Source organism: Lepeophtheirus salmonis, chromosome 7, assembly GCF_016086655.4.
Source record: "Lepeophtheirus salmonis chromosome 7, UVic_Lsal_1.4, whole genome shotgun sequence".
Lineage (NCBI taxonomy): Eukaryota > Metazoa > Arthropoda > Copepoda > Siphonostomatoida > Caligidae > Lepeophtheirus > Lepeophtheirus salmonis.
Window position 1 is genome coordinate 4,435,469 of NC_052137.2, and position 26,510 is coordinate 4,461,978.

Genomic DNA, 26,510 nt, shown 5'->3' on the forward strand with positions numbered 1-26,510 from the left:
TCAAAATTTAACTCCTTTGTTACTCCATTTTACTCGTTCTGGTTTGCTCTGGTTTTGTTAATTGAGTCAAAAATTTGGAATAAAGAATCTTGAGTCACAGAGTTTGAAGACAATCGATAAATAATTTCCGATTAATAAAAATTTAAATTAAGTGTACCACTAGATAAGATCAATCCTTAAAACACAAGACCTACTTCGTATCTAGTTAGATATCAGGGGCATCTGCGGAGGGGCTTTAGCCCCCCAAAAAAAAAAGGTTTATTAAGAAAAAAAAATTCGATTTTTCTTTATAAAAAACATAAAATCCGGCGGACGCGATATAGGGAGGAAAAACTCCGTTTTCGACTCTCAATTCTACTCTGAGACAAGCAAGGACTTACACTTATAACACCTTATGCTAATTGGTAGCATTTTGGGGATGTAAAAAAAGCTAGAATTGAAGAATATAAAAACGAAGAAAATAATAAATGATAGCTAGAACGTACAATAGTAATACGTTCTAGTCACACAACTCCTACTTTTAAGTTAAGGTATTTTGTCTTTTTGGAAGGTGTTATGAATTATCTTGAAACTTCAGCTACTCAAATGACGTATTTATTAGAAACTACGTAATTTTAGCTGTTGTAGTTTCTACAAAAGACCGATAAGAACCAGTTCTAGGACTGACAAATTGTAATAGGACCGGATTGATATTACTGCAGTCTATTTAGTTTATTTTACTCATCCAACACTAACAGTCATTCATAACTACTTTATACCTAGATGATCTCTCCTGAAGAATAAATATATCAGCTTTGGAAAATATAATACACTCTTCAGATTACCAACTTGAAAGAATATAGCACGTTCTATGGTTATATTTTATACAACTTTAAGTATGGAGATATATGCGATGTCCAAGTATTAGAAACAGGGAGGGGATACAAAAAAGTGTGGGTTGACCCTAAAACATCCATTAGACATTGGCAGAATTTTCTGATTTTTTGTTTTTTTAAATTGTTATTTTTTTAATTAATTTTTTCATATGTAATTGACTGCCTGTTCTTGCTAGTATTTAGAAAATAAATGAGTGATTTCCTGAATATAACACCTCTAAAATTAGATTTGTAATTTTTTTTAAAGCGTAGTTTTAGGGATCTTTCTATATGGTTTGCAAAATTGGGACTGTAAAGAGTGGACATATCCACGTTTTCTCTGACACGGATCGGTTCGGATCTTTAAAAAATAAATATTTAAGTAAATTTGGGGTACATATAATCCAAAATCTAAATTAGACAGATACTTGTCTCAAACTTTATACTCAAAGTCCAGACCTAAATAAAATAAGATCCAAATTAATGTTACATTTTCACTGATTACTAATACTGAAACAATAAAGAATCCAATTTTATTACTATGTATAATTATTGTAACAATAATATTGGATACGGCGTTTCCTTTATGTATCTCGCAACCTCTCCTCTGAAAAGAAACAGAAAGAGGTCCAAAATCAGTTGGGAATATTTTTGTGCTTGTGAGATAGGCAACGCCGTGTGGAATAATCGCGCGATGCAACCATTTATGTAAATGGCGCTCCAAGCACTCATCTAGATAAATGGATTTACTATTTTCAATGTTAATACGTTTCGGGAAAAGTAAATTTGTATTTTTTGCAATATTTCAATGCTTTATAAGAAATGTTACTATCATTCGATTTACACCAAGTATCCCCATTCTGCTTAATAACTTGTCGCCAACGAGAATCCAACAACTTCATAATGCCCTTTTCGTAGAAGCCCTTGTCCCGATTGGCAAAAAAATTGTACCCCAAAGCGCATTGTCCATTGACAGGAACAGATGGAAGTCACTTAGTGACAGGTACGGACTGTAGGGTGAATAAATAATAACTTGTCATCTGATCTCCCGTAGCTTCTGACTCGTCATTAAATATGTATGCGGCCTGGCGTTGTCTTGATGATGCTTTGTTGTCTCTTATTTACCAATACTGACAGTAGCTTCTGTTCGATTGTAAGCTTCAAACGTTAGAGCTGTTCACAGTAGAGGGCAGAGTTGAGCGGGGGGAAAAAATGTCTCGAACAGCAGTTTTGCAAGACGAACCAATAGAGTATTGATCCCTTATACATTGAAAATTTTCTTGGTCACTTTTGCGCGTTTTTCCTTTTCAGGTAGTAAAAATGTACAATATTGCGAATTTCTTCCTTTGAGACCTCCATACTCGGAGTACAATAATTCACGGTCAAGTGCATTTCTGTCAAAAACCGCTTGTAGGTAAAAGTCATACCTTCACAACGCCTTATCGTTATTCTTAACCTATTCACTAATATCTATTTTTTATAACTATGTATAAGTTTTAAGTAATAGTATAAGCTTATAAGCTTATTAAGATCCAGAAAATCCCTCAGGTCTTTTTTATAATCCATATATGTTCGAGTATCCAATGCCGGTTCGGATCTTTTCGGATAATACTAGTTTACTTATACGATAGCCGGTTACTTTTGGATTCGGGTCCAAGACTCGTCCTATCTCTACGTAGAAGGTCATACGTAAGAATTTCCATTTGTTGTTTATTTTAATAATACATTGATGAGTTTTTTTGCAATTGCATCCTTGAAGTTTCTGAGCCCAAAGAATTGTCAAATAGCACAAATTGAGGATTGCAAAACTCATATATCAAAAAACTGCAACTTCCATATACAAATGAAAAGTAATTATTATAAGAGAGCGTTTCACAGACGTCTTAAATTGCATTATAATGGAAGGAGACGCCATCTTCTGATGCATTATCAGTTCTCACTCAGCATGAATATAAATGTTTTTAACAAAATGAAATATAATTTTATGATTAAAATATACAAAGATAAAACTCATTTCCACGACTTCTACCCTTATTTGAATCTCATAAATAACTCACAAGCGGGGTATAACATACACACACTTGCAGTATTTATATCTACTCATAATTTTTAATTTGTTTGTTGACCCTATAGCTCATTGTTGCATTCAAATAGTAGCTCCCGATGTTTTTAATCGTTTATAATAAAGAGGCTAAAAGGAAAGAGGAGCCAAGTTGGTTGAACTATATCAAGTAAACAAAAACTAGGTTTACGAATTATGTTCAGGATTCACGATCAAAATCAATCAAATCGATCAAAAATATAGAATATACATACCATCCGTAGATAATGAGGGTTATGTTTTTTTGTTTCAAAATAAACTTTTTAATTTTTTAGAGCATAATTATGAACTATGGCTTGAATTAAAATTTCAAATTTCTGGTTTATTCTAAAGAAAAATACATAACCCTCTCCGAAACGTTGACTTGTATGAAATTGCATATTTTGATTAATCTTAGTCAAAAAACGTGATATAACAATAAACTGCGCAAGAGATGCAAAAGCGCATATACATAATTTTAGACGAATCAGAATTAGAGATAAGAAAAAGCATTCTTGATATATATACATGACCCCTCTTTCCCTTACAGTCTCATTAGTTTATATAAGTGTTGTGTTGACTTGAGTTGAGTCGTTAAAAGTCGACTCAAGTTATAATTGTAAAAAGTATGATCTGCCGAAACATAAAACAAGAAACCCTGACAATTTGAGAATGTTTGAAAGGAGATCAGCTTTGTTCTCATGACATTTTATTAAATTAGCTGCAATCAGTCGTGAAAAAAAGGCAAATTAGGACAAATTCCACTCCGTATCTACCAAAGATAAAGAAATAAATTACTGCCACGTTGATCCTTAATTCGACTCCAAGTCCAACAAACTATTTATTGTTTTTGAAAAAAAAAACACAATGTAGACTTTTGCACTTTCTAATGATCATTTTTTTGGCTTTTTTCTGTCACTCCTCCAGGTCTGGTATGGCCTTTTTGACAGAGCCTTTCTTCTTCTCTAATGTTTCACAGTTGCTGATAGTGTAGACGCCCAACTGCTTTGATTGCGCACATGGAAATTCGTCAATCACGTACAAGTATCATTTTCTTGACTTGTAATAATTTAGAGAGCTTATGTTCATTTTATTTTGTAATTCATTGATTATGTGTCAATATATCGAAATATGAATTAATTTCAATCACTCAACCTTCATTGATTATTGAATGGGTAAGTGCTCAGATTTCAATGGACTATCTGATAACTTTACAATAGATACTCAAATTTGCTCTCCCTTATTCATGAGCTCGAGAAAACTTTAAAAAACTACAACATTGTTCAAGTTGCAAACAAAAACAAAATTCTGGACGCATAAATAAATCACAAGGTCAAACATTTGAAAAATTGAAAAATATCAGTATTTTCATATGATGTGTTGCATTTTCAACAATGTCAAAAGGTTTGCAAATCTGATTATATTTACATAAAATGGACAGAACAAATAATGTTGTATACAAGGAGGTTTACAATAGGTATTATTTACCTATTATATAATTATAGTTTAAATTAAATCGTTTTAGTTTAGAATTTTAAAATAAATAAGCAATATACAAATAAAATCTTTTTAATTTTTTCATTGGCTATCTTTAAGATAGCGTGTTCGTCCTAGTATATTATTAATATAATTTCCAAGCAAAAATTTCAGAACTTCAACTTATAATAATGAGTTAATATTTTTCTTGTTATGTGTTGAGGAGGGAAGGATTAAAAACCAAGACTACAGGGTTTTTTTCTCCATTTTAAAATTGTCTCCTAATTTGATTCGAGTGTATAAATTAACGATTCAAGGCTAATAATAATAATGCTTGAGTTGACTAAACACTAATTTTATATATAGCATTAGCCTTGAAGAACACTTGCTTCAATTTTTGTGTTACTAAGGTTACGCCATGTTATATGTGATATGCAGTTAGAATGATTTTTTTTCCTTATATACGGTTTTCACTTAACGTCAACATTGTTGAGATCGCCTATTTTGAAGGCCTAAAAAACCAAGTTTTATAACAAAGAAAACTCTTTATTCATCAATATTAAGAAAAATAATGAGCTATTAGATGACAAAACGAGACATACAAATATTGTCCTATCACAATCTCTTCCTCTATTGCCTAGTTTGATTAAATATCCGACTCTAAAATTTATTAAAAATATGTTATAATATCGTCTTACGGTCTAATTTCTATATCTATACTCAGTGATGAAAATCAAGTATAGATGGGCATGTTAGAAAAACCGAAAATTAAAATGGTAGCCCTGACAATTTGAAGAATGTTATGTAGGAGAGAAATAATAATTTTCATGACGTTTCATTAGATCAGCTACAATCATCTGTGACAAAAGAGGAAGGAGAAAAGGAAATAAACAAGGGCATTGGCTAGTATTACTCCGTTGACGATCCCCGATTATACTTTGATTCCAACAAGGACTCCACAACAAATTATCAGGGTTACGCTCAGCCCTTTATGAGAACACATGAACGTTCAAATAGGTTTTGAATATAATTGAATCTATTTAGGAAAGGATGTTATTTTCTCATGAATTACATAATAATGACAACTGCTAAAGAAAAGAAAATTCATTCTTCACATTAAAAATTTCAAAAAAACGGACCAGTTAAAAATTCACAGGATTTTCATTATTATCTATTCTCTTCAAAAATAAAGTTTTGAATCTTTCTCCAGCTGCTGTGTAGGTTTTTGAGGCAGTTACTCGATTCAGGAGTAGATTAGTTCACTGACATTGGGATTTAGCAGCAGGAGTTTATTTTTGTAAGAGTGCGTCCCTAGAAATATAGGGCCTAGAGGCCATTGGCCCCACTTTTTTTAAACTAAAAGGAATAATCATTTAATAAAATTATAAGGTTGTTTGACTATGTTTACACCAAATATTTTACATTTTATGTTGTAAAAATATCAATTTTGAGCCCCAAATATGGTGTTATCAATTATGATGTAATTTATGTGGTAAGTAAAAAATTTCTTTAGTCACAAGACCTCTTATTTTTAAGAAGGCAAGAATACCACCAACACCATTCATTTTTTACTTGGGACAATGACCTCAAAAACAATAAGGGACGCATTGAAAATGTCAAATCTCAGAAGGTTGGACAGTGGTGCATCAATTGTTAAGAGGCGCTGGAGTAGACTTGGGATCTCAGGCTTTAACTGGGATCTGAAAAGAGTATTGAGAAACCCTTTTACTTCTTAGTAACAAACTTGGTTCTGATATCGAATGGCTACACCCTCACTCTACAATAATAAATCAGTTGTGGGGAATAAATACTGCACTTTCTGTGCCTTGGCAATTAAAAATTCAGAACACCTCTTCTTTCTATGTCCGTGCAATCGGCAAATTCATTAACAGAGTGGAGGAGATAGTACAGAAAAACTGAAGAATCACGGAGTGTGATTGGCTAGAGTCAATAGCCTCATGTCACCATGAAAAATTTCAAATAGAAGCCTTGATAACAAAAGTACGCGGCAAGGTACAATACCCCAAGGTAAGTAGAAGATAACTTAGAGATCCAATCAATTATAGACAGTTTTGATGATAATGGGATGTAAGTTAAATATATATGAATAAGTTGAGTAGGGATGAACTACTTCCATGATAAAGAGAGTCTATTTTTGTCACCCCTATAATTGGAAGGCAACATTACCATTCTATTTTTTTAATTATTATTGATCCATTTGCGGGACGCACTGAGTGAGGACGAGGGGCGTGTGCGGCCTTGAATCCATCAGTTGTCCATCCCCAAAAATAGAGTGTTAATATTTTGTTTTATAACATTTTTAATTATTTCGTTATAGTTTTTTAAATAGTGATCCTATCAACATTGATATTAGTTGAAATATTGTTTGTTGTGTGTTTTGAGTATTGGTTTTAATTAATAATATGTTTTGTAAGTGAATGAATTTAGGTTTAAAAAAGAAAAAGAAACAAAAGGGGGAGGAATGACTCCCTGGAATCTTTAAAAATGATGTCTTTAAACAATAGAGATGGACAAGTTAATAATATATATATATGTAGCCACAAAACTGATACCTGAGAACCTGAGCATTGTAAACATACAATGAAGAAAACAACACTCATAGTCTCTTAACGATAATAGTATTCCTCCACGTGTAAATACACCTCCCTCTAAAAACATATCAATACATATTTATTTGTGATTCACTCTTATACAATAAACATCTTTAGGTAAGCACACTTTTACATATTTTTAACCCTACAAAAGGTATTGCAATATCTCAGAAATAAAGAAATACATTTTTATACGTTATTTTTGTTGTATCTCATAACCTTTTGTCACTCAAGAAACAGAAAAAAAAGGCCGAAATCCGTTGGTAGTAACTAGTTTTGGGGTTCGGTCTGGAAATCCTAAACCGGTCTGAGACCGTTATATTCAGTCTGGAACGGTTTCATATAAAAATTCGGTCTAGTTCGATTCCAAAAAAAAAAAAAAAAAAAAAAAATGGGTATAGACCGATTTTACAATGACGTCATACGAAGTTTAAACAGAGATAGCTCCAATTAATTTTGATCCCATCGTTTCTTATGTTTGTACAGTATTTGATCAGGAATATAGCGTGTACTTTTGAGATTTTTTTTGAAAAAATCAATTACGGTAGATCTAGAACAAAAAAAAAGTTTCTCATAATATATGAGACCAAAAACTGTGACACAAAAGAAATTGGTCTACAAAGGGAGACCGGAAAAAATCGGACCACGGTCTGACACCGCAGTCTGGACCAAAAAATCGGTCCAAACAGGTCTACAAAAAATCACTTGGCACCGATCCAAAAAAAAAAGTATCTCCTCTTCTTTATCACTAATATATCTATTAATGCTTTAATGAACATTGTAGTTGTTGTTTTTGCAAGTTGTTAATTAAGTGCTTTTACATTAATATACACATTTTTTTTTTTTTCCCTACAAATATTTATTTACTAATTGTAAAACAAAATAATTTTATATTTTGTCAAAATAATAAAGCAAAGGATATTTGTTTGTGACTGCTTACAAATTATTATTTTTATTATTATACTTTTTGAGAAAGGTGTGTAATTAACAAATAGATCGTGTTTCATAGTATGATAAAAAGTTTTTTCGTTTTTTGTTTTTTTTTGCTTCAAGTGACTTTCAACTACATTAAAGTGAATTTTCTTTTTTTTTAACTTTGTTACGAAAAAAAACAACTTTGACGGTGTTGAAAAACGGGGGAAATATTGAATAAATCTCCCCTTGTTGTTCAGCTATTTTTGCCTCTCCTTTTTCTACAGCTGATATCCTCCCCTTCACCCTATTTACAGAGTCGTTCAGGTAAATCCAGACTAACTTTAACTGCATCCTGATCAATAAGGGAAGTAACTAGAGGTTTAAAAATTATTTTGCTTGTTCTAATAACGCAAAATAAATAATTCATTCTGTTTGGTTACCATTTTCACGAATCATTCGCGAATACAATGTCTAAAGCATTTGCAGGCATTGACCACGTCCGCAGGGGAGACTATGTTCGAGACTTGATGATGGAAACCTTCAAGGAGTCGATTCTTTTGTGTGAATTGGCAGGGATATTCCTCTCTAGTTCACCCTAAAAGAATTCATAGGTGTGTGTTGAAATGACACTTTCTCTTCCTTAAATAAGTTTTGGGTCTTGCAGGCCTTTTGAGAGGAGACTGAGTCTTGGTAAAACAGAACTCTATACACTTGCCCTCATCTCTAACTATCTTGAAAACACCATTGAGGACTATTTACATCCATTTTACAAATTATAACTTTTCAGGGGCGTTCACAGGGGTGAGCTGGAGGGGCTGGGACCTTTCTCAAATCAAGGAATTTTTGCTTTTTACTATTTTTTTTTCTTCATTCCGGGAAATTATGAAGTAGATTAAAAAAATATTAATATTTGATTTTTTTTTTTCAAAAAGTTAAATGTTTTGTGGAGGATTTAATAAATTTTTTTCCAAAAAATTTATGAATAGAAATTTGTTTGACAAAAATTTAATTTTTCGTAAATATCCTTAGATTTTTGACTTTTTTTTTTTTCTAAGAAATATAATATTTGAAATTTAATTTTGAAATATTTTTTCAAAAAACTTATTTTGTTGGAATAACTAAGGATTTTTGATTTTTTTTTACAAAAAATGAAATACTTGAAATTTCATTTTTGAATTTTTTTTATATAAAAAAATATATTTTAGTGAATAGCTTTGGATTTTTGAATTTCTTTTTCCTAAAAGATTATTTTTTAGTGAATAAGTATGGATTTTTGATATTTTTTTCCAAAAAATGTTATTTCAAAATTTTTTCTAATTAAATAAAGTATATTTACCAAAAAATTTATTCATCAAATATTTTAAATCTAATTTTACAAATTTTTTGTGACTAAATATAGACTTCTTGATTTTTTTTTTTCGAAGTAATTCTAAAAACCTCAAAATATAAACCTACAGACCCCTCCGCCTTACTCTCACTCTCATTGTCACTCACATCGACGCTGTTATTTCTGACAGATCGCGATCTTATGTCGTCGAACAAAATTTAATCCCTTCAAAAAGTGGACCGCTTTTTTTTTTTTTTTTTTTTTTTTGTCTCAATTTATGGACCATTTTACTAGTCACACCTTCTTTTAAGAGTAGTACAAAGAAGTATGATAAAAAAAGGGGACAAATGTTGAATAAACCTCCCTTTGTTGTTCGACTGTTTTTGCCTCTCCTTCTTCTTCAGCTGACATCTTCTTCTTTACCTTATGTATACATACTATTGTTATTCTTGAGCCTATGTGAAATTGAGTCATTTTACAACAAAAAGAGGAAATCATTTCCAAATGAAGATTGGTATATGTTTTTTGTTTATTTCATTAGACAGACTTGGAGTTCTTCCAAGGTGAAAAACAAAAAAGTATTTTTTGTACCTCTATATACCTGCACTACAAACTCTTTTAAAAAAGAATGAATATCTTAAATATTTCAAATTTTTGTTCTTCCGAGTGGTCCATTAAAATCTGAACACTTTGAATTTGAAACTTCAACAACACATAATTAACTAACTAACAATAGAATTTCAACAAAATTAATCCTATAAATAGATATGTGCCTGAGCTCTTGTAATCATTAATGTAGCCGTCCTTAGCTGCAATGATGGCTTCCAGGCGGCAGTGGAAGTCATAGCACCTGCCTTGGATGTAATCCTCTGTCATGGCGTCACAGTATTGGCTGACAGTGGCTTTCAGAGCCTCTTTTTTTGGATGACGGACACTGCAGGCCTTATTCTCGACATGCACCTTAAAGTTGTAGTCGAGGGGGCTGGCATCAGGGCTAAAGGGGGCCAAAAGTGTCAAAAAAGAGTTTAAAATAACTCAAAAGATGTTCTAACGGAGAACATCGGGGTCTTTCATTCTGATGTCAAAAGTAGGCTCTACACCCTCGCAAGGTTCTTTCCAACCATTTTTTTGATAGCTCTCTTTTGAAACTACGAGATCTCTTGCATGGACCCTCATGTTCTTGAGGGGATTGGCCTACACTATTTCCATAAATTCCTCCGGATCAAGTTTTATCTTTTTGACAGAGCCCTTCCTCCTCTCCAACTTTTCGGCCTTGCTGACGGCGTAGTCGAAGTTCTATAGCCTTACTATGCCGATCGAAATCCTTTTATCATCTCTACATATTTCTTTCTCTGTAGTAATATTTTCTGAGCCTGTTTATAAACCCGAACATAAGTTTTTATTATAGATAAAAAAAGTTTTATTCCGAACATACATACATATATGCCTGTTTTTGAGATGTACTAATTTTCTGTGAAAATTTGATCTTAAATTTGATCTCGTGAACCAAGTTTTGTGTATTTAAAATGTTCAACAATTGATTTAAAAGACAATTCTTAAGTCAGAATGACTAATTGTAATACTATTATCAACTCACTAAAATAATACAGAAACACAGTTTGAACGTTTAGTTAGAATAAAGTTAATTACAAATCAATTATGTATATTACATAATATGTAGGGACACATTAGTCTATGAAAAACCTAATGAGTGAATTACTCTTGTATCAGATGTTATCACGAATTATTATAATTACATTAAAGATCTCCATTATGTAAATCAATTTCTTTATCTAAAAATTTGTAGGAGATTCAAGGGTTGGGGGATATAGTCCTAAAATGTTGCAAATCAAGTCGTCGATTTTCGATAGAGACAAGCCAACGGATGTATTCAGCAGGTTAGGAGTCTTGCGCATCACTGTGTATAGGGCCATGGAAATCTACAACGACACTGGAGATTATATCAAACGTACTGCAATAGCAGATCGACCCAAATTTGGTTATTCTGAAAGTTTGGTGCAAAATATTAAAACCAAAGTGTAGGAGAACCCAATAACTTCGGTTCAGCAACTGAGGTAGGGAGTGAGTCTGGACCAAAGAATGGGCCCCCTTCCACACATGTAACACTATCCAAAGCTACCATCAAGCCCATACCTGAATCTTCAGGGATATTTTTGGGAACGTGCCTGGAGCAGAAGACCTTTGCTATCCAACAACCAAACATGGAGTCTCTAAAAACACTTATTGACCTCCACTGAAACATCATGTCTATTGACATTCTGATGTCCACCTGAAATTCCTTCTGTCACTGTGGTGAGGCCTGAATCTTTGAAAAATGAAAGGGACAAGACCAGTTTCATCGCTAGCCCCTAGAGAGTGAGAGAATTTGAAAGGGCATATCAGTGCTGTCAGGGAAATTTTACAATGTTATAAGTATTACATCCATTTTCTTAGATGGGTATAGCTGTATTTAATATTTACTAAAAATTATAAGTGATTAACAGGCTAATTAATCTGTAATTGGCCAAATTTCCTATCAATTTTATTGCCAACTTTTGATGTTTCTACTTTTTTCACCTAATAGTCATTAAAATCTGAGTACTTTGAATTTTATACTACAACAAGATATAATTTATTAATTAGCAGTAAAATTTAAACACATTTAGACTATAAATAGATGTGTGTCTGAGCTCTTTGAATCATTAATGTAGTTGCCCTTAGCAGCAATGTTGGATTTCAGTCGGTGTGGGAAGGCCTAACACCCGCTGCGGATGTAGTTCTCTGTTATTACTTCCCAGTGCTGTCTGACAGTGGCTTTGAGGACCTCAGTGTTTGAATGACGGACACTGCAGGACTTCTCCTCGACATGCATCCAAAAGGTATAGTCGAGAGAGTTGGCATCAGGGTTGTATGGGGCCAAAAGTGCAAAAGAACTCAATAGGTTCATTCAAAAGAGTCTTGCAACGGAGGAAATTTGGTGTCTTTCTTTTCGGGTGTCTTTTCACCCACTTTTTGATAGCTCTTTGGTCAGTCTGGTGTGAAATCCCAAGATCTCCTGCATGGACCCTCATTGACTTGAGGTGATTGCCCTTGGCTGTTTTTTTAACACCTCCGGATCCAGTTTGGTCCTTTTGACGGACCCCTTCTTCCTCTCCAACGTTTCGGACTTGCTGATGGAGTTGACAGTGGTCGTCGAGACGTTCAACTTCTTAGAGTGCATAAATGGAAATTCCCTCACGTTCAAGTGTATTTTTCTCGACTAGTACGAAAGTTCGAGAGCTCAGTTTTGTTTTGTTTTGTAACTAATTGTAAATGCTTTAATATATTTATATATGAATTAATTTCAATGACTCAATCTTAATTCATTATTGAATTAGTAAATTTTCAGATTTCAATGGACAATACGCTATAAATTTATTTTATAATCTAAAAAAAAGCAAAGGTATATGAATTTAAATATAATTGTAATATTTTCTTTGTTCTAATGCTATTTCAAATGTAGAAGGTTTTCCTCTTTATAGGAGTAATTCATTTTCTTAACTCAATTTACCATATGCCTCACTCCCGCCTTCTACTCGCGCTCATACAAAAAACCCATCGTTACCAATAAGATACACGGTGTTATCTTTATAACAAAACAAAATAAAGTGTTTATTTTGTTATTTTATTTTATTAATTATTCACGTTGAAAATATTTCTATGAAAATTTAATTTAAAATATATTTTTTTTATGGGGCTTTTTTTGGAAAACATTTCAAAAAAATACACAAAATTTAAAAAAAGAAAATAAATTTTTTTAGAAAAAATTTGAAAAAAAATCCACAGTCGACTGTTTTAGAAAAAAAAAATTTAAAATTTTTTTTTGTAAAGAAAACTTCAAAAATTACTATTTTTTGAAAAAATTCTAAAAAAAGTTTTTACCCTATTTTCACATAAAATTTTTCATCCTAAGCAAAAAAAAGTTTAAAGTTAAAAGTAAAAATTCATTATTTTTTTCAACCCATCCCCTCCGGATGCCCCTGTAATTCCACCTTCGGAAGAATTTTTCTATGTACATATATACATTATACAATACATAGCAATATAGTACAAATTTACATAACGTTCTGACCAGCTACACAGTACATATATACTTGCAATAAGTAAGATAAATTGTCATTAGTGGACACATAAATTTCAATTGAAGTAATAGATTGTATAGGACAAGTTATAAATGTATACAAGGAAGAGGGTTAGAGATTAATTATCTGAACGACACCATTGAGGACTATATACATATTACATGTAGTAACTCTCCCTTACTCAGAATCTCATTGTCACTTTCATCGATGGAAACATATGAATTAGTGTTGAGACTCGGTCCGAGACAGAATTTTTTTTCAGTTCGATCTTCAGTGATTTTTTTGTAGACCGATTGGAACCAACATTTCTGCACAAAGCGCGATCTTAGAACGTAGAAGAAAAATGAATCATATTCAAAAGTTGGACCGTTTTTGTTCGGTCTCAATCTATGGATCGTTTTTCTCGCCACTCCTGATTTATGAGAGTACAAATAAGTCGTGATTGTGGCGAATGTACATGCATTATTTGAAAGATAAAAATATTCAAAAAAATTACCAATTTTATGACGTAATAAGTGTAAAATATAAGAGAAGAACCCTTATAAGGACGCTTTAACGTCAGGTGTCACTTGTTTATAGATGCATCGTGATATTATTGAGGTAACACTCCACAGGATTTAAACGATAATTATGACTGTAACATTATGAAATGTAAAAAAAAAAAACAAGCTTAAAGTAAAGTTTTTATCTCAAGAAAATGATTCCATATAGAAATTTGAATATTCCCACATATATTTGACTCCTTCTTATTGTTTAGAATTTGAGATCCTGTCAGGTTCTGATGGGATAGAGGGATCCCTAGTAGCTATTATCGCAAATCAAACAGTCCTCATACATTGATTATCAAGTGCGTTGAGTGTCCGATGACAATAGGCTATTCATACAATACTAGACACCTGTTAGCAAAGGCTCAAGCGCGCCCGCTTCAAATGTGGTATAAGAACTGAGAAATTACTACAATGACAGAAAAAAAGTTCATACACACATTCATCATATTTTTATAAAAAAACACCCATTTATTAGATTCAAATAGTTGAATTGTTACTTGTACCTAAAAAAAGAGACCTGTGATAGGGTTGATATTGGAATTGAATTGGCTATCTGGCACTTAACTTAATAATCTTCTTTTCTTCAGATTTTCAATGCAGGGATGCAAAAATTATGACCGATCAGGGGAGTCCGCAGGATTATAAATACATATATATGTTTTTTTTAAATGAATAACTTTTTCTGTTTTCAATTTCAAAAATTAAAATTTTTCCTCCGTCCCAGGATTTGTTGAAATGACAGAAAAATTTAAAATTTTCTCTAAATAATTTTTGCTTTGTCCCGGGATTGAAAAAAATCAAATGACATAGTTTTAGAAAAATAAATCTTCCTTTTCTCAACTTCAAAAAAAAAAAAAAAAAAATTTTGATTTACAAAATCCTACCCGTTTTCAATTTCAAATTTTTTAATTTTTGTTTCTGTATTAAAACAAAAATTTTCTTCTAAATGCATTATTTTTTTTTTATCTAGTTCAAAAGCTTATTCACATATTATTTTTTTTGGAGGGGGCAGCTTCAGCCCCTCCTGTGGACGCTCCTGCTGATATAATTTGTTGTCTCAAAGTATCTTGATTGTACCAATCTTCACAATATTTAAAACACACATCAAGTTATTAATAATTCGTTTAAAGAATCGGCCTAGATCGATCTTTTTCGTAAGACCAATCCAGACTGAATTTTTCTTTAAGATCAATAATAACCAAACTTCTTCAAAGGACTAAATTAGTCTCAGATCGGTCCAGGATTTTCACACCCAACACTACGACGAATCTACAGAACTACTCTATAAAATTGATAAATGTAAAATATACATTGATAATATTTACATAATTGAAATTGCCTCGACATACTTTAATTCATGTCACAGTTGTATCCTTAATTTGATTTTCATTTGCTTGAATTATTGTAATATGTATTAGTCTTTTTAGAATCAATGCCATGAAAGAAGACGAAGGAGGCCTTTATCCCGTAACAAGGATTTCCTTGTACAAGCTCCATCTACCTAGGGATGAAGAAACTGTTATTGCTCTCAAGATATGGTATCCTTCTACTCCTGAGGACGACTCCTTTTTCCCTGGATCTGATGGTGAAAGGGAGTCTTTAAAAGATATAAGCCAATCCAAATATCCCGGTGATTCTCTTTCATCTTTTCCCGCCATTTTGGAGTATATCCCTTATCGACATTCAGACTTTACTGTGCAAAGAGATGAGTCTCGACATCCATGGATGGCGTCGCATGGTTACGTTGTTGTGAGAGCGGATCTTAGAGGATCTGGGGATTCGAATGGTCTCTATTTCGATGAGTATACAGAGATTGAGCAAGAGGATGGGGTTGATATCATTGGTAATTGAGATCATACCAACAGTGGAAGAAATAAATAATGAATCCCTTGCCGATTTTGTAAGTTTGCCTACTGATAAAGATTATCTATGGGAGTGAGGTCTAGAGACTGGATAGCCCACTCCATGACCTTCATGCACTTCTTCTTGAGCACCTCCTTTGTTGCCATGTTGCGAATGTTTTGGCGTGCTGGAATACCCATTACACTACCCATTTTCAGTGCCTTTTGGTTCTTCATACGAGGTGTGTTCAAACAGTAAGGGGACTTTTCAAATTTCGCGAGCAACGTAAGTTTGATATACGAGATTTTTTTTTTCCTTTGTTTGTACATTCGAAAAAAATTCAACTTATATATATTGTTTAAAGGTATATGATATGTTTAGTTTGCTTATGAGAGGGTTAGAACCATTTTGTGTGTCGGCGATTTTTTGCTATTGAAAAACATGGATCAAATATTGAGTAAAAAATTAAATTAGGTGCTTCCAAACACTTGAAATATTGACTTGGTCTACGGTGAAACTGTTCTGAGGAAAAAAAAATGTCCTACAAACTCTTATAAGATGCCCAAGAAGATGCCAATGCCAAACCTCATTATAGACGCCCAAGCACCTTGAAGCAGTGAATATATTGATTTTAGACAGTCGAATGGCTTTCAAAGAAGTTGCTGAGGATATTAACATATCGGTTAGCTCGTGCCATGATTTTTTAAAAATGTTTTGGACAGAGAAGTTTGCTACAAGACTGCTTAATTTTGACAAAAAGAATCATCGCTAATGAACTGTTTACAGACGTAAATGATAATCCTGATTTGCTCAAAAGGGTCATAACTGGTGATGAATCATGGGTATATGGTTATTTAAAAAAAACAAAAAAAACTGAAGTGACCTATGAAAGGAAGGATAGTAAAAAAATTCTAACCATTATGCCTTTCACAAACAAACTAAACATATTATATAGCTTTAAACAATAAAGATATGCTGTTGTTTTTTTCGAATGTATTAACATAAAAAAATATAGCATAATAAATATATGTGCATTGCTCGCGAAATGTGCACAGTAGCTTTACTTTTCACATACACTCACTGTTAAATAAGCCTAGCATAAAAAAAATAGACGGTTATTCTTTGTGTCAGAACGAGATTCTTGCAAAATCGGCGAGGGATCAATTACTTATTTTCTCTACTAGATGTATATTATGATAATTACTATCTTGATTGTGAATTTCATAGAATGGTTAAAGAAGCAGTCTTGGTGTAATGGACGGATAGGAATGTATGGAAAATCATGGGGTGGATTCAATGGTCTTCAGATTGCTTTTCGGGAGCCCAGTGGACTGGCCTCTGTCATATCCATTTACTCTACAGGTTTCAATATATTTTTTATATTTTATATACATGTTGTGTACAACTATGTACAAATTGTAACTTGTACAAGTTACAATTTGTTGGTTTTATTACACATTTTTTAATTACAACATCGGTCATTGTAATTAACAACTTTACATGAATGTTCTCATTTTATTTGTATCATGGAATTCTAGACACATGGCTTTTTTTTTATTTCCCCTTTTGAAGGAATGGAGCAATGTTTACTCTTTTTTTGACCAATCACTCTTTTCCTATTTCCCTCCTATGGGAATAAAAATTCTGTGTGACTACTCCAGGTTACTAGAATTCCATGATTTGAATCTATAAACATTACACAACTATTAAGTATCTATGAATGATAGAACCATGGGTATTTTAATTATAGAATGTCCCACAGAATTTCATTAATAATTTTTATATTTAAAATGTTGGAATTCCAAGCCAAATCAATAACTCAAAAACCGCATCATCTTTGATTTTTTTCAAATTTATCACATATTTTAATATTAGTTCAAAACCAATAAATCCAATATTTTAGCCTTTTTTGTACTCCAGTTCAGGATTTAGAGGCTTCTAAAGTTTCGGCCTCAACGCCGCCTGCCCTATTTTTAAGGCGCTATGTTTTAAATGTTTTTAGAGATGACGATCTACTTTTAACACCATTTAATAGAGAATTATTTTAATGTATAAGCCAATGTTAATAAAAATATAAGGTTATAACATTCCCCATATACGCCTGATGTTTAACTTCCGCCACGCTTTTTAATATTGACGTCATAGTGTATGAGTGGTTACGTGTTTGGTCAAAATTTGTCTATCTTGCCTAAAAGGCGATACAATCTTTCAAATTTAAAATTCTAGTAATAGTGACGTCATAGACTATGATTGGTGGGTGTTTTGTCAAAAATCTTACTGTTTTGCCCAAGTGTTTTAGCTGTAGATTAAAACCTTTATTTGACTTAAGATACTTAATTTACCCTCGATATCGCCTCTTTACTACAAGTGCATATTAATAGTTCAAATTATAAAAGTTTGATGGAAAAAATATAAAAAACTAAAATTTAATATACTGATTCTGTATAAAATAAGCGTAGAAATAATAATTGTTCAATACAATGTCTGAAACAACAATTAGGACATACCAAGGCTAATAGAAATTCAATGTTATGCCATCATGTGATCATGCTTTCTTGTTGACATCATAGAGTAAATTAGCAGTACTTAAACAGTAACAGTCAAGGAAGCCGATATTCTGTTACTCTTGGTAACAGTTATACTCTTTGACGTCACTATTAAAAAGCTTAGTGGAAGTCAAATATTTGCAGCAAAAGGGTTATGGTAAAACCGTGGGGCGTACTATCTTTTTTCCCTTTTGGTTGGATAGAGTTGCATCCATTAGATATCACTACATATTTTCGTTCTACAACTAATTCATCTGACCTAAGAAATTGAAGTTAACATATTTTTTATAAGTTTACGTGGCGTGGCAATATAAAAAAAATATTGAACAAAATTCAAAGAAAAGGGAAAATCTCAAAAAAAAGAATTGACTTCATGTACTTATATGTACATACTGCCCAATTTCTCATAGACATATATGATTCAATCATAAGCTTTGATTTCAAACTATTGGGAGAAGTTGAAGTACCCAATAATTTTAGTTATAAGAGTTATGAACCTTTATTTGATTTAAAATACTTGATTTGACCCCAATATGGCTATTTTCAAACAAAAGCCAACAGTTTATCATTCTCTAATTATGGCAATCCTTTTTTGGGGAACTTCGAGTATAATTTTTGGGGCCTTCAAATGGTTAGTTTTTGATAGAATTTGACAGTACTTCTTCGAAAAATATAAATGTATAGGCTTTTACTTCAAATTACTGGGAAGAGTTAAGATACCCGCTAATTTTAGCTATCGTTAAGAACCTTTATATGATTTAAGATACTTAATTTGGCCCTGATGTGATCCTTACAAATACAAGGATCTTTCCACTCATTTTTTAAAAATGTCTCTGGACAGTCAGGTGTGAAACCTCGGGATCTCTTGCATGGGTCCTCATGGGCTTGAGGGGATTGGTCTGGGCTGTTTTCTTTAACTCCTCTGAGTCCAGTGTGGCTTTTTAGACAGGGACTTTCTTCCTCTCCAACGTTTCGGACATGCTGACGGTGTAGACAATGGTCATGGAGACACTCAACTGCTCAGAGTGGGCAAATTGAAATTTGTCCATTACGTTCATGTGTCATTTCCTCGACTTGTATTTAAGTTAGAGAGCTCAGGATGGTTTTGTTTTGTAACTAATTGTGTATGCTTGAATATATCGAAATATGAATTAATTTCAAATACTCAACCTTCATTATTTATTGAATTAGTAAATTTTCAGATTTTAATGGAGCACCCCGTATATATAACATCCTTTTTTTCCTTATAAATGAATATATATATTTTTTTTTTTCGTTTTTCTTCATATTTTTGTTTTTCATTCTCCTCAAGAACAAATGGGTCTGATCATGAAGTAGTAATGAGGTAAGAGGTAATAGATAGCTGAGGGAAAAAAGAAATAATACGCGTGTCGTCTTGGTAATGAATGGTAACTAATATGTATGGTTTGATTGGAGGTGGGTGGGCAATCAATTCGAATTTTAAAAAGTGAATGTATATATGATCAAACTAATTATATGGTTACTCTGATGGGGCAAAATTTGAGGGAAGTTAATCCTGGGATTGATGTATTTGTTTGTTTCCTGAAGGAAACTTGAAGCGACTCATCACCAATCCTCCTCTACTACAACCTATTTTCTTTTCATTCACTAACAATTTATCATATTCGTATATATTTTTCCAATTTTTTTAGTTCTTTGTTTTTTCATCTCTTCTTTTCTTTTTTTGTTTTACATAGACAATCGATATACTGATGACATCCATTATAAGGGTGGATGCGTTATTGGTTCAGGGATGCTTAGTTGGGCGTCTTGGATGTTTGCAGATCAAGCCAAGTATGAATCATTTTTTAATATACTCATTCAGTAAATACTTTATGCATGGAAAGAGCTCTCTTTTTTTTCTTGACCAACTAATGGACAACTAATTTCTCTATATCAATCATAATAATCTAATTATATCTACCAGTTAAATAATTATAATTAGCTAGAGTTGTGTAAAATATGACCAGCTTGTATCTGAAAATTAAAAAATCCAAAATTTCATGGATAACTATGTCCTTTTGATGAATATTTTGATGGAGAGCAGCGTAGCTGTCTTGAAGTTGGACTTATATAACCTGCAAGCAGCTGTGAGAGGAAGGGAAGTTAACAAAAATCCCACTCCGTATATAGCGAGGACATATAGACTGGAAATACACCGATATCTATCCTGAATTCTACTCTGAGTCCAACAACGACTTACTCCCACCCTACTTAAAATTGATACGTATTTTGAAGTTCATCTGTCATGGATTATGCTAGCTCTAATGGATTGGATTCAGAATAACACAAGCCTCACTGATGGAGGTGTTTGAAGAATCAGGAATTTCGTTTAAGGATGAATCGGGAATTTCGTTTAATGATGAATTGTTACGAGTGATGCAAAAAATATTTCCTTCCGGTTTGTCAAAATAAGATAAACTTAAAAGGCTCGTGATGATCCTAACAATTTGAAGAATATTTGGGAGGAGAGCAGATCAGCTGTCCTGACGTTTTATTACATCAGATGTAAACAGTCGCGAGAGGAAGGAAATAAGCAATAATCCCATTGCCAGACACGTAGGGTTTCTTGTCTGCTCCTGGAGAGTGTATGAGGTCCTCTCGGACCTTCAACCGCATAGAAACATTGTAAATTGTCTTCATTGAGTCACCAGTCTGCTCCCTGATAGCCTTTTTGGACAATCCAGTGGATAGGAGCTCTGGGATCTCAATCCTCTTCTCGTACTCTGCAATCTATAGCTTATTATGTGTTTTACAACATTGCTAATCGGATTATTAAAAAAAAAGACTCTTAACCTCTCAAAAAGTTTAACGGTAGGCCATGTACAGGCTGGAATAAGATCGATTTCGATCTTCAATTCTACTCCTATTCCAACAAAGACTTACACTTATAAATCCCGTGAAACCCCTTCTAGTTACTCTTTCTCTTTCATGACCACAAGCACTAGTGTTTACTTCATAATTAGATGTTATCTCTTTAAGAATTAAATGATAATGATAACAGATTTGGAAAAATAATTAATATAGTGTAGTTCATATTTTATACAACTCCAATCATACCCTAGAAAATATCCCTTAGTTGGTCAAAAAAGAAAAAAGAAGTGCCCATTCAATGTATAGAGTATTCCTTGACCTATGTACTATTAATATATATTTTTGTATAACCAATGCATAGACCTCCACATCCCAAGCACTCAAAAGATTGGAAATTAGAATGGAAACGTCGTCTTGAAAATGCGTGTCATTCCTGGGTGGATATTTGGCTCTCGAAGCAAAAATTTCATGAATATTGGGAAAATGGATCTATTTGTATGAATTACGAAAAGATAAAAATACCTGTTTTTGTCATAGGTGGATGGGTAGACTCATACAAAAATGCTGCCTTTCGTATGAGTAGTAAATTACCACTTTCTCAGTGTTTAATCGGCCCCTGGAGCCATGATTGGCCTGACACTGCCTTGCCCAAACCTAATGTAAGAGCCTTCCTCAAATTTTCCTTAAAAATATATGTCTATATTTTAAAACTATACAGATTGGATTTCTACAAAAATGTTTGGAATTTTGGGAACGTACTCTCAAGAACTCTTCATGTGATGTTGAGAAGGATTTTGTTTGGTATCAGTGCAAGGGAGTGTTGCCTCCGTCTGAATTGGTTAATGAATGGCCTGGAGAATGGTTACGGATGAAAAAAGGAATTACTCTGGAAGATTCTGTGGACTATTTACACTTTGAGATATCTTCAGAACAACCAAGAATATCTCAGAGTAGAGGGACACCCCGGATTTTGTCTCTTGATGAGGTAATATATCGTGAATATGTTAAGAAAAATGCCAAAATAAGGTAAGAAAAGTGGCAATATGTTATATACCAATTGTTTGACACCTCGGATAGAACAATTGCTTGAGAAACAAATGAGACTTCACGAGGATTCATTTGATGATATAATCCTCTTACTGCAATAGATGTTCAACATGAAATAAAATAGTTTACAATCATGTTCCCCATCGTACAATGACTGGCTGAGGTGGAAGTGGAAGTTAGGGAATGGACGAGTTGCCAAATCCCCAACCTTGCAAGCGTCTTTTAAAATATTTTTAAATGCTGATATGAATCATTCATTGAAAGCTAATTTGACCTACCCAGAAAATATATGGTGCCCATGAGCATCACAACTAGTGTGTTTCAAGTTAGGATAAAATACTTTTAAACTAACTCTATAATTGATAACATAAGTAGGATGCCTCTTCTGTGAAGTATACTTCACATACCGAGTGGTCCATTAAAATTTGAACACTTTGAAATTTAAACTTCAACCAAGATATAATTTATTAGTTAACTATAGAATTTCAACAAAATTAATACTATAAATATTTATGTGTGTCTCAGCTCTCTGAATCATTAATGTAGCCGCCTTTATCTGCGGATATAGTACTCTGTCATGACGTCCCAGTGATGGCTCCCAGTGTTTTTATGGGCTTTGTATTTGGATAATGGATACTGCAGTCCTTCCTCTTGACATGAACCCAAAAGGTTTAGTCGAGAGGGATGGCATCAGGGCTGTAGAGTGGCCAAAAGTGCCATTAAAGAGTTCAAAAGAACTCATTCGAAAGAGTCTTGCAATGAAGGACACGTGTTTCTTTTATTGCTGGTGTCATAAGTGGCCTCTCCATCCTCACAAAGCTCTTTCCACCCACTTTTTGTTATGTCCAGGATAGTCTGATATGAAACCTCGAGATCTCTTGCACGGGCCCGCATGGACTTGAGAGAATCGGCCGGGCAGTTTTATTTAACTCCGAGTCCAATTTGGCCTTTTTGATAGCGCACATCTTCTTCTGCAACGTTTCGGACTCGCTAACGGTGGTCCTGGAGACACCCAACTGCTTGGAGTGCGTGAACAGAAATTCGTATGCAACGTTCAAGTGTCATTTTCTTGACTTGAACTTAAGCTAAAGAGCTCAAGTTTAATATATCGAAATAGGAATTAATTTCAATCATTCAACCTTGATTAATTATTGAATTAGTAAGTGCTCAGATTTCAATGGATTATCTGGTAACTCTGCAATAGATCCTCATTCATGTGCAAACACACTCCTGGCTACACATATCAATTATCTCCTCTATAATTATAAGAGCTCGAGAAAACTTTAAAAAACCACAACATTGCTTATGCTACACAACAAAAACAAAATTTTGGACGCATAAATAAATCACAAGGTCAAATATTTAGTGTTCAAATTTCAATGGATCACCCGGTAATGTGCTTCAAATCAGGATAAAGCACTTTTACACTAACTCTTGATTTGATGACATATGGTGCCTCTTCTGTTCAGTATACATAGAAATTATGATTTTTGAAACTTCACAGATCTACAATAAGTTTGGTCTAACGTTTAAGCTAGATGTGTGAAAGGACTGCACATTGTACAGGTTAGGTAAAATGATCAGACCAAACAGGTCTAGTACAGCCAGCATATTTGCTACTCATATTCAAAACATTCCTATAAATGATGCATTTAAATATACGTAAAAGAGAAAAATCTAACATTTGTTCCCCAAAGTTGGAAAATTCTGCTTCTGACCAAATTCCAAAAAAATGACATATGTATTGTAAAATATGGATTAAATATTTTTCCCCACCCTACTCATGACATTAAAAAAAATCGAATCTCTAAAAACAAAGTCCTTACACACACATTATTGGTTTAAAAAATTAAATATTTATAGTAACAATGTACTTAAAACAGATTTATAGATAAGGAGTGGTTATTTTAACGACATTTTTAATTATTTCTATGAATTTTAATGTCTTCTAAAAGTACTTAATAATTCAAATTAATTACTCCTTTTTAAAAAAATAGCTGACGGAATCTGTAACTTTAAAAGTAGACCCACTCTCTGCCCAAGAATATAGTGAATTTCTATCTTTTGGAGACCCAGATCAAGCTGGAGATATGGGGCTTGTCAATTCAAATCATTCAGACACATGGATACTGGAACCCATCTTCGGAGAAGAATCTCTCTCCATTTTTGGACAACCCATTTTTGAAGCAATTGTGAGTGGTCCACAAATTATTGTACGTCTCTGTGATGTATTCCCGGATGGGCAAACTCGTCTTTTGAGCATTGGAGTGTTGAATTTGGAGGATGATCTTGATAAAAGGTATTGAGAAATATTGTGTAGGAGATCCTGAGTCACTAACATATGAGGCTTTAATTTGTAAGACGTATAAAGATCACACTGGATGTTCTTGGATATGATCTTCAACCTGGACATCAATTGTCTCTATCTCTTTCGCCAATGTATTTCCCTTTGATATGGCCTCCAAAAAGGGAACCTCATCTCCAGTTTTAAGGTGGAATCTTTAGTATTCCAAAGTTACTGCGAGGCACAATCGAATCGAATTATGAAGCAGGAGAGCCAATTTGCTTCAAAAGGGGACCAATAATTGAAAAAAATCAAGGATGGATTATTTAAAAGGTCATTTGATACACTTTTTAATGAGGATAAAAGCGAAACATACGAATGGAGAACTCTGTCGGACTCTGGTACGGAGAAGCTGATTGAACAAAAAATCACATCTTCCGAAAAGCGGGAAGAGATTTATAGGTACAAATTATTTAAACATATTAATATGGACTTACGCTCATGATATACTAAAAGGCTGCTGTCAAATTTGTGGAAAGGAATTATTTTTTTTCCTAATTATTTATTTGTGGTTGTTTCAATTTAAAATCATTAATTTCTGTACTCAAATTGTGTCATCTTTAAAAACAAAAAAAAACTTATCTTGTTGAAATGACCAAATAATGTTATTTATAAACATGTTTTGTCTTCCGAAAAAAAAAAATTAATTATTATTTTTCAAAAAAGTTTTATTCTTTTCTTAAAAAAACCTTTTTTCATAATTTTTTTACTCAATTTTCTAAAATTTTATTTGTCAAATTTGGCAATTATAAAAAAATCATTATTTAGAGCCTAGTTAACAGTCCATATATACTATGTATTTCTTGTTGTAGGATTTCAAACCAATTCCCCTTCAATCCTCAAGCAATTATCACGTGGGATGTGAATATGGAGTTCCCTTCTTCCGAGACGGATGAGTTTGAAAGAATCTCAATAAAAATCATTTCAAAAATGAGTTCTTCAGAGGAAAACTTCCTTCTTGATCATCATATAAATGTATCTCATGGTGAAACAGAGATATATCAAAATGGATATGAGAAAGTCATTCCTCGAGAGCTTTAGATAATAGGGGTAAACTTCCTTACACCATCAAATAAAGAGGGAAAGGTAGGCTCATAAAAGGGCGCTTATTATAAATATTGTAATTTGAAAATATACATTTATATTAGAACTCTTAAATCGTCAAACCTAAACGAGTATTTGCATTTATTTAAATTGTTTGGCTTCACTCCAACAAATTGGCCGTAAACGTATACATTAGACACATATTAAATGTAACTTACTATTCATCTCCCTAATATGACACAAATGGTGATAACCCGGGCTGTGTCGGTCCCAATTTATTCGAGTTAGTCCAGTCTTCGAAACTGTATCATCGATCCTTAGAACTGTCGGTCCTTGGGTCAGGTCCTTAGAACTGTCGGCCGTTAGGTCCGGTCCTTAACTGTCAGTTCCAATTTTTCATGTCTAGTCCAGTCTTAGGATCGATTTTATTGGTCCTTAGAACGGTTTGTCCTTCGGTCCAGTCCTTAGAACTATCGGTCGTTGGGCCCAGTCCTCAACTGTCAGTTCCAATTTTTTCAGTCTAGTCCAGTCTTAGGATTGGTTTTATCGGTCCTTACAACTATCGATCCTTGGGTCCAGTCCTTAACTGTCAGTTCTTGAATTTTTCCAACATATGTTATGATGATGGTGTTTCAAGCCTATTAAGAGATATTTTACCGGAACGACGTAGCTCAATTGACAAACGCACTTAGGAAAAATTATTCTCTAGAAGTCAATGTACGTAGGTTCGAGTCTCTGATCGTTCCTAGATAAGGAAGTATAATACTTAATGTACTACAATGACTTCAAAGACGATTCCTAGGTTAGATCGAGTAAATGTAATACTATAATGTTAACTTATACTTGATCAGTTCAACCCCATCTGACAAATTTAAGGAACATTAAAAAAATCCAATATGTAGGATGGGATTTTTAACGA

At 33.0% G+C, this 26,510-nt stretch overlaps 2 protein-coding genes across 5 annotated transcripts in view; one reads left to right on the plus strand and one right to left on the minus strand.

Annotated features, from left to right (window-relative positions):
* The window catches only part of LOC121122175 (protein amalgam), a 177,283-nt gene that overhangs the window by 16,733 nt on the left and 134,040 nt on the right, over positions 1–26,510 (minus strand). The window lies entirely within an intron of this gene.
* LOC121122173 (uncharacterized) lies at positions 6,892–25,705 on the plus strand. Of its 3 annotated transcripts, none has more exons than XM_040717182.2 (9): positions 6,892–7,139; positions 15,352–15,776; positions 17,003–17,137; positions 20,040–20,136; positions 21,518–21,815; positions 21,875–22,141; positions 24,201–24,502; positions 24,565–24,949; positions 25,360–25,705. In XM_040717182.2, exons 2-8 carry the CDS (start codon positions 15,371–15,373, stop codon positions 24,692–24,694), a joined length of 1,635 nt encoding a protein of 544 aa, XP_040573116.1. In that variant the 5' UTR covers positions 6,892–7,139; positions 15,352–15,370; the 3' UTR covers positions 24,695–24,949; positions 25,360–25,705. The 3 variants fall into 3 exon arrangements, with proteins under 3 accessions (XP_040573116.1, XP_040573117.1, XP_071745902.1); XM_040717183.2 differs by having other exon boundaries at positions 15,361–15,776; XM_071889801.1 differs by lacking the exon at positions 6,892–7,139 and having other exon boundaries at positions 15,097–15,776.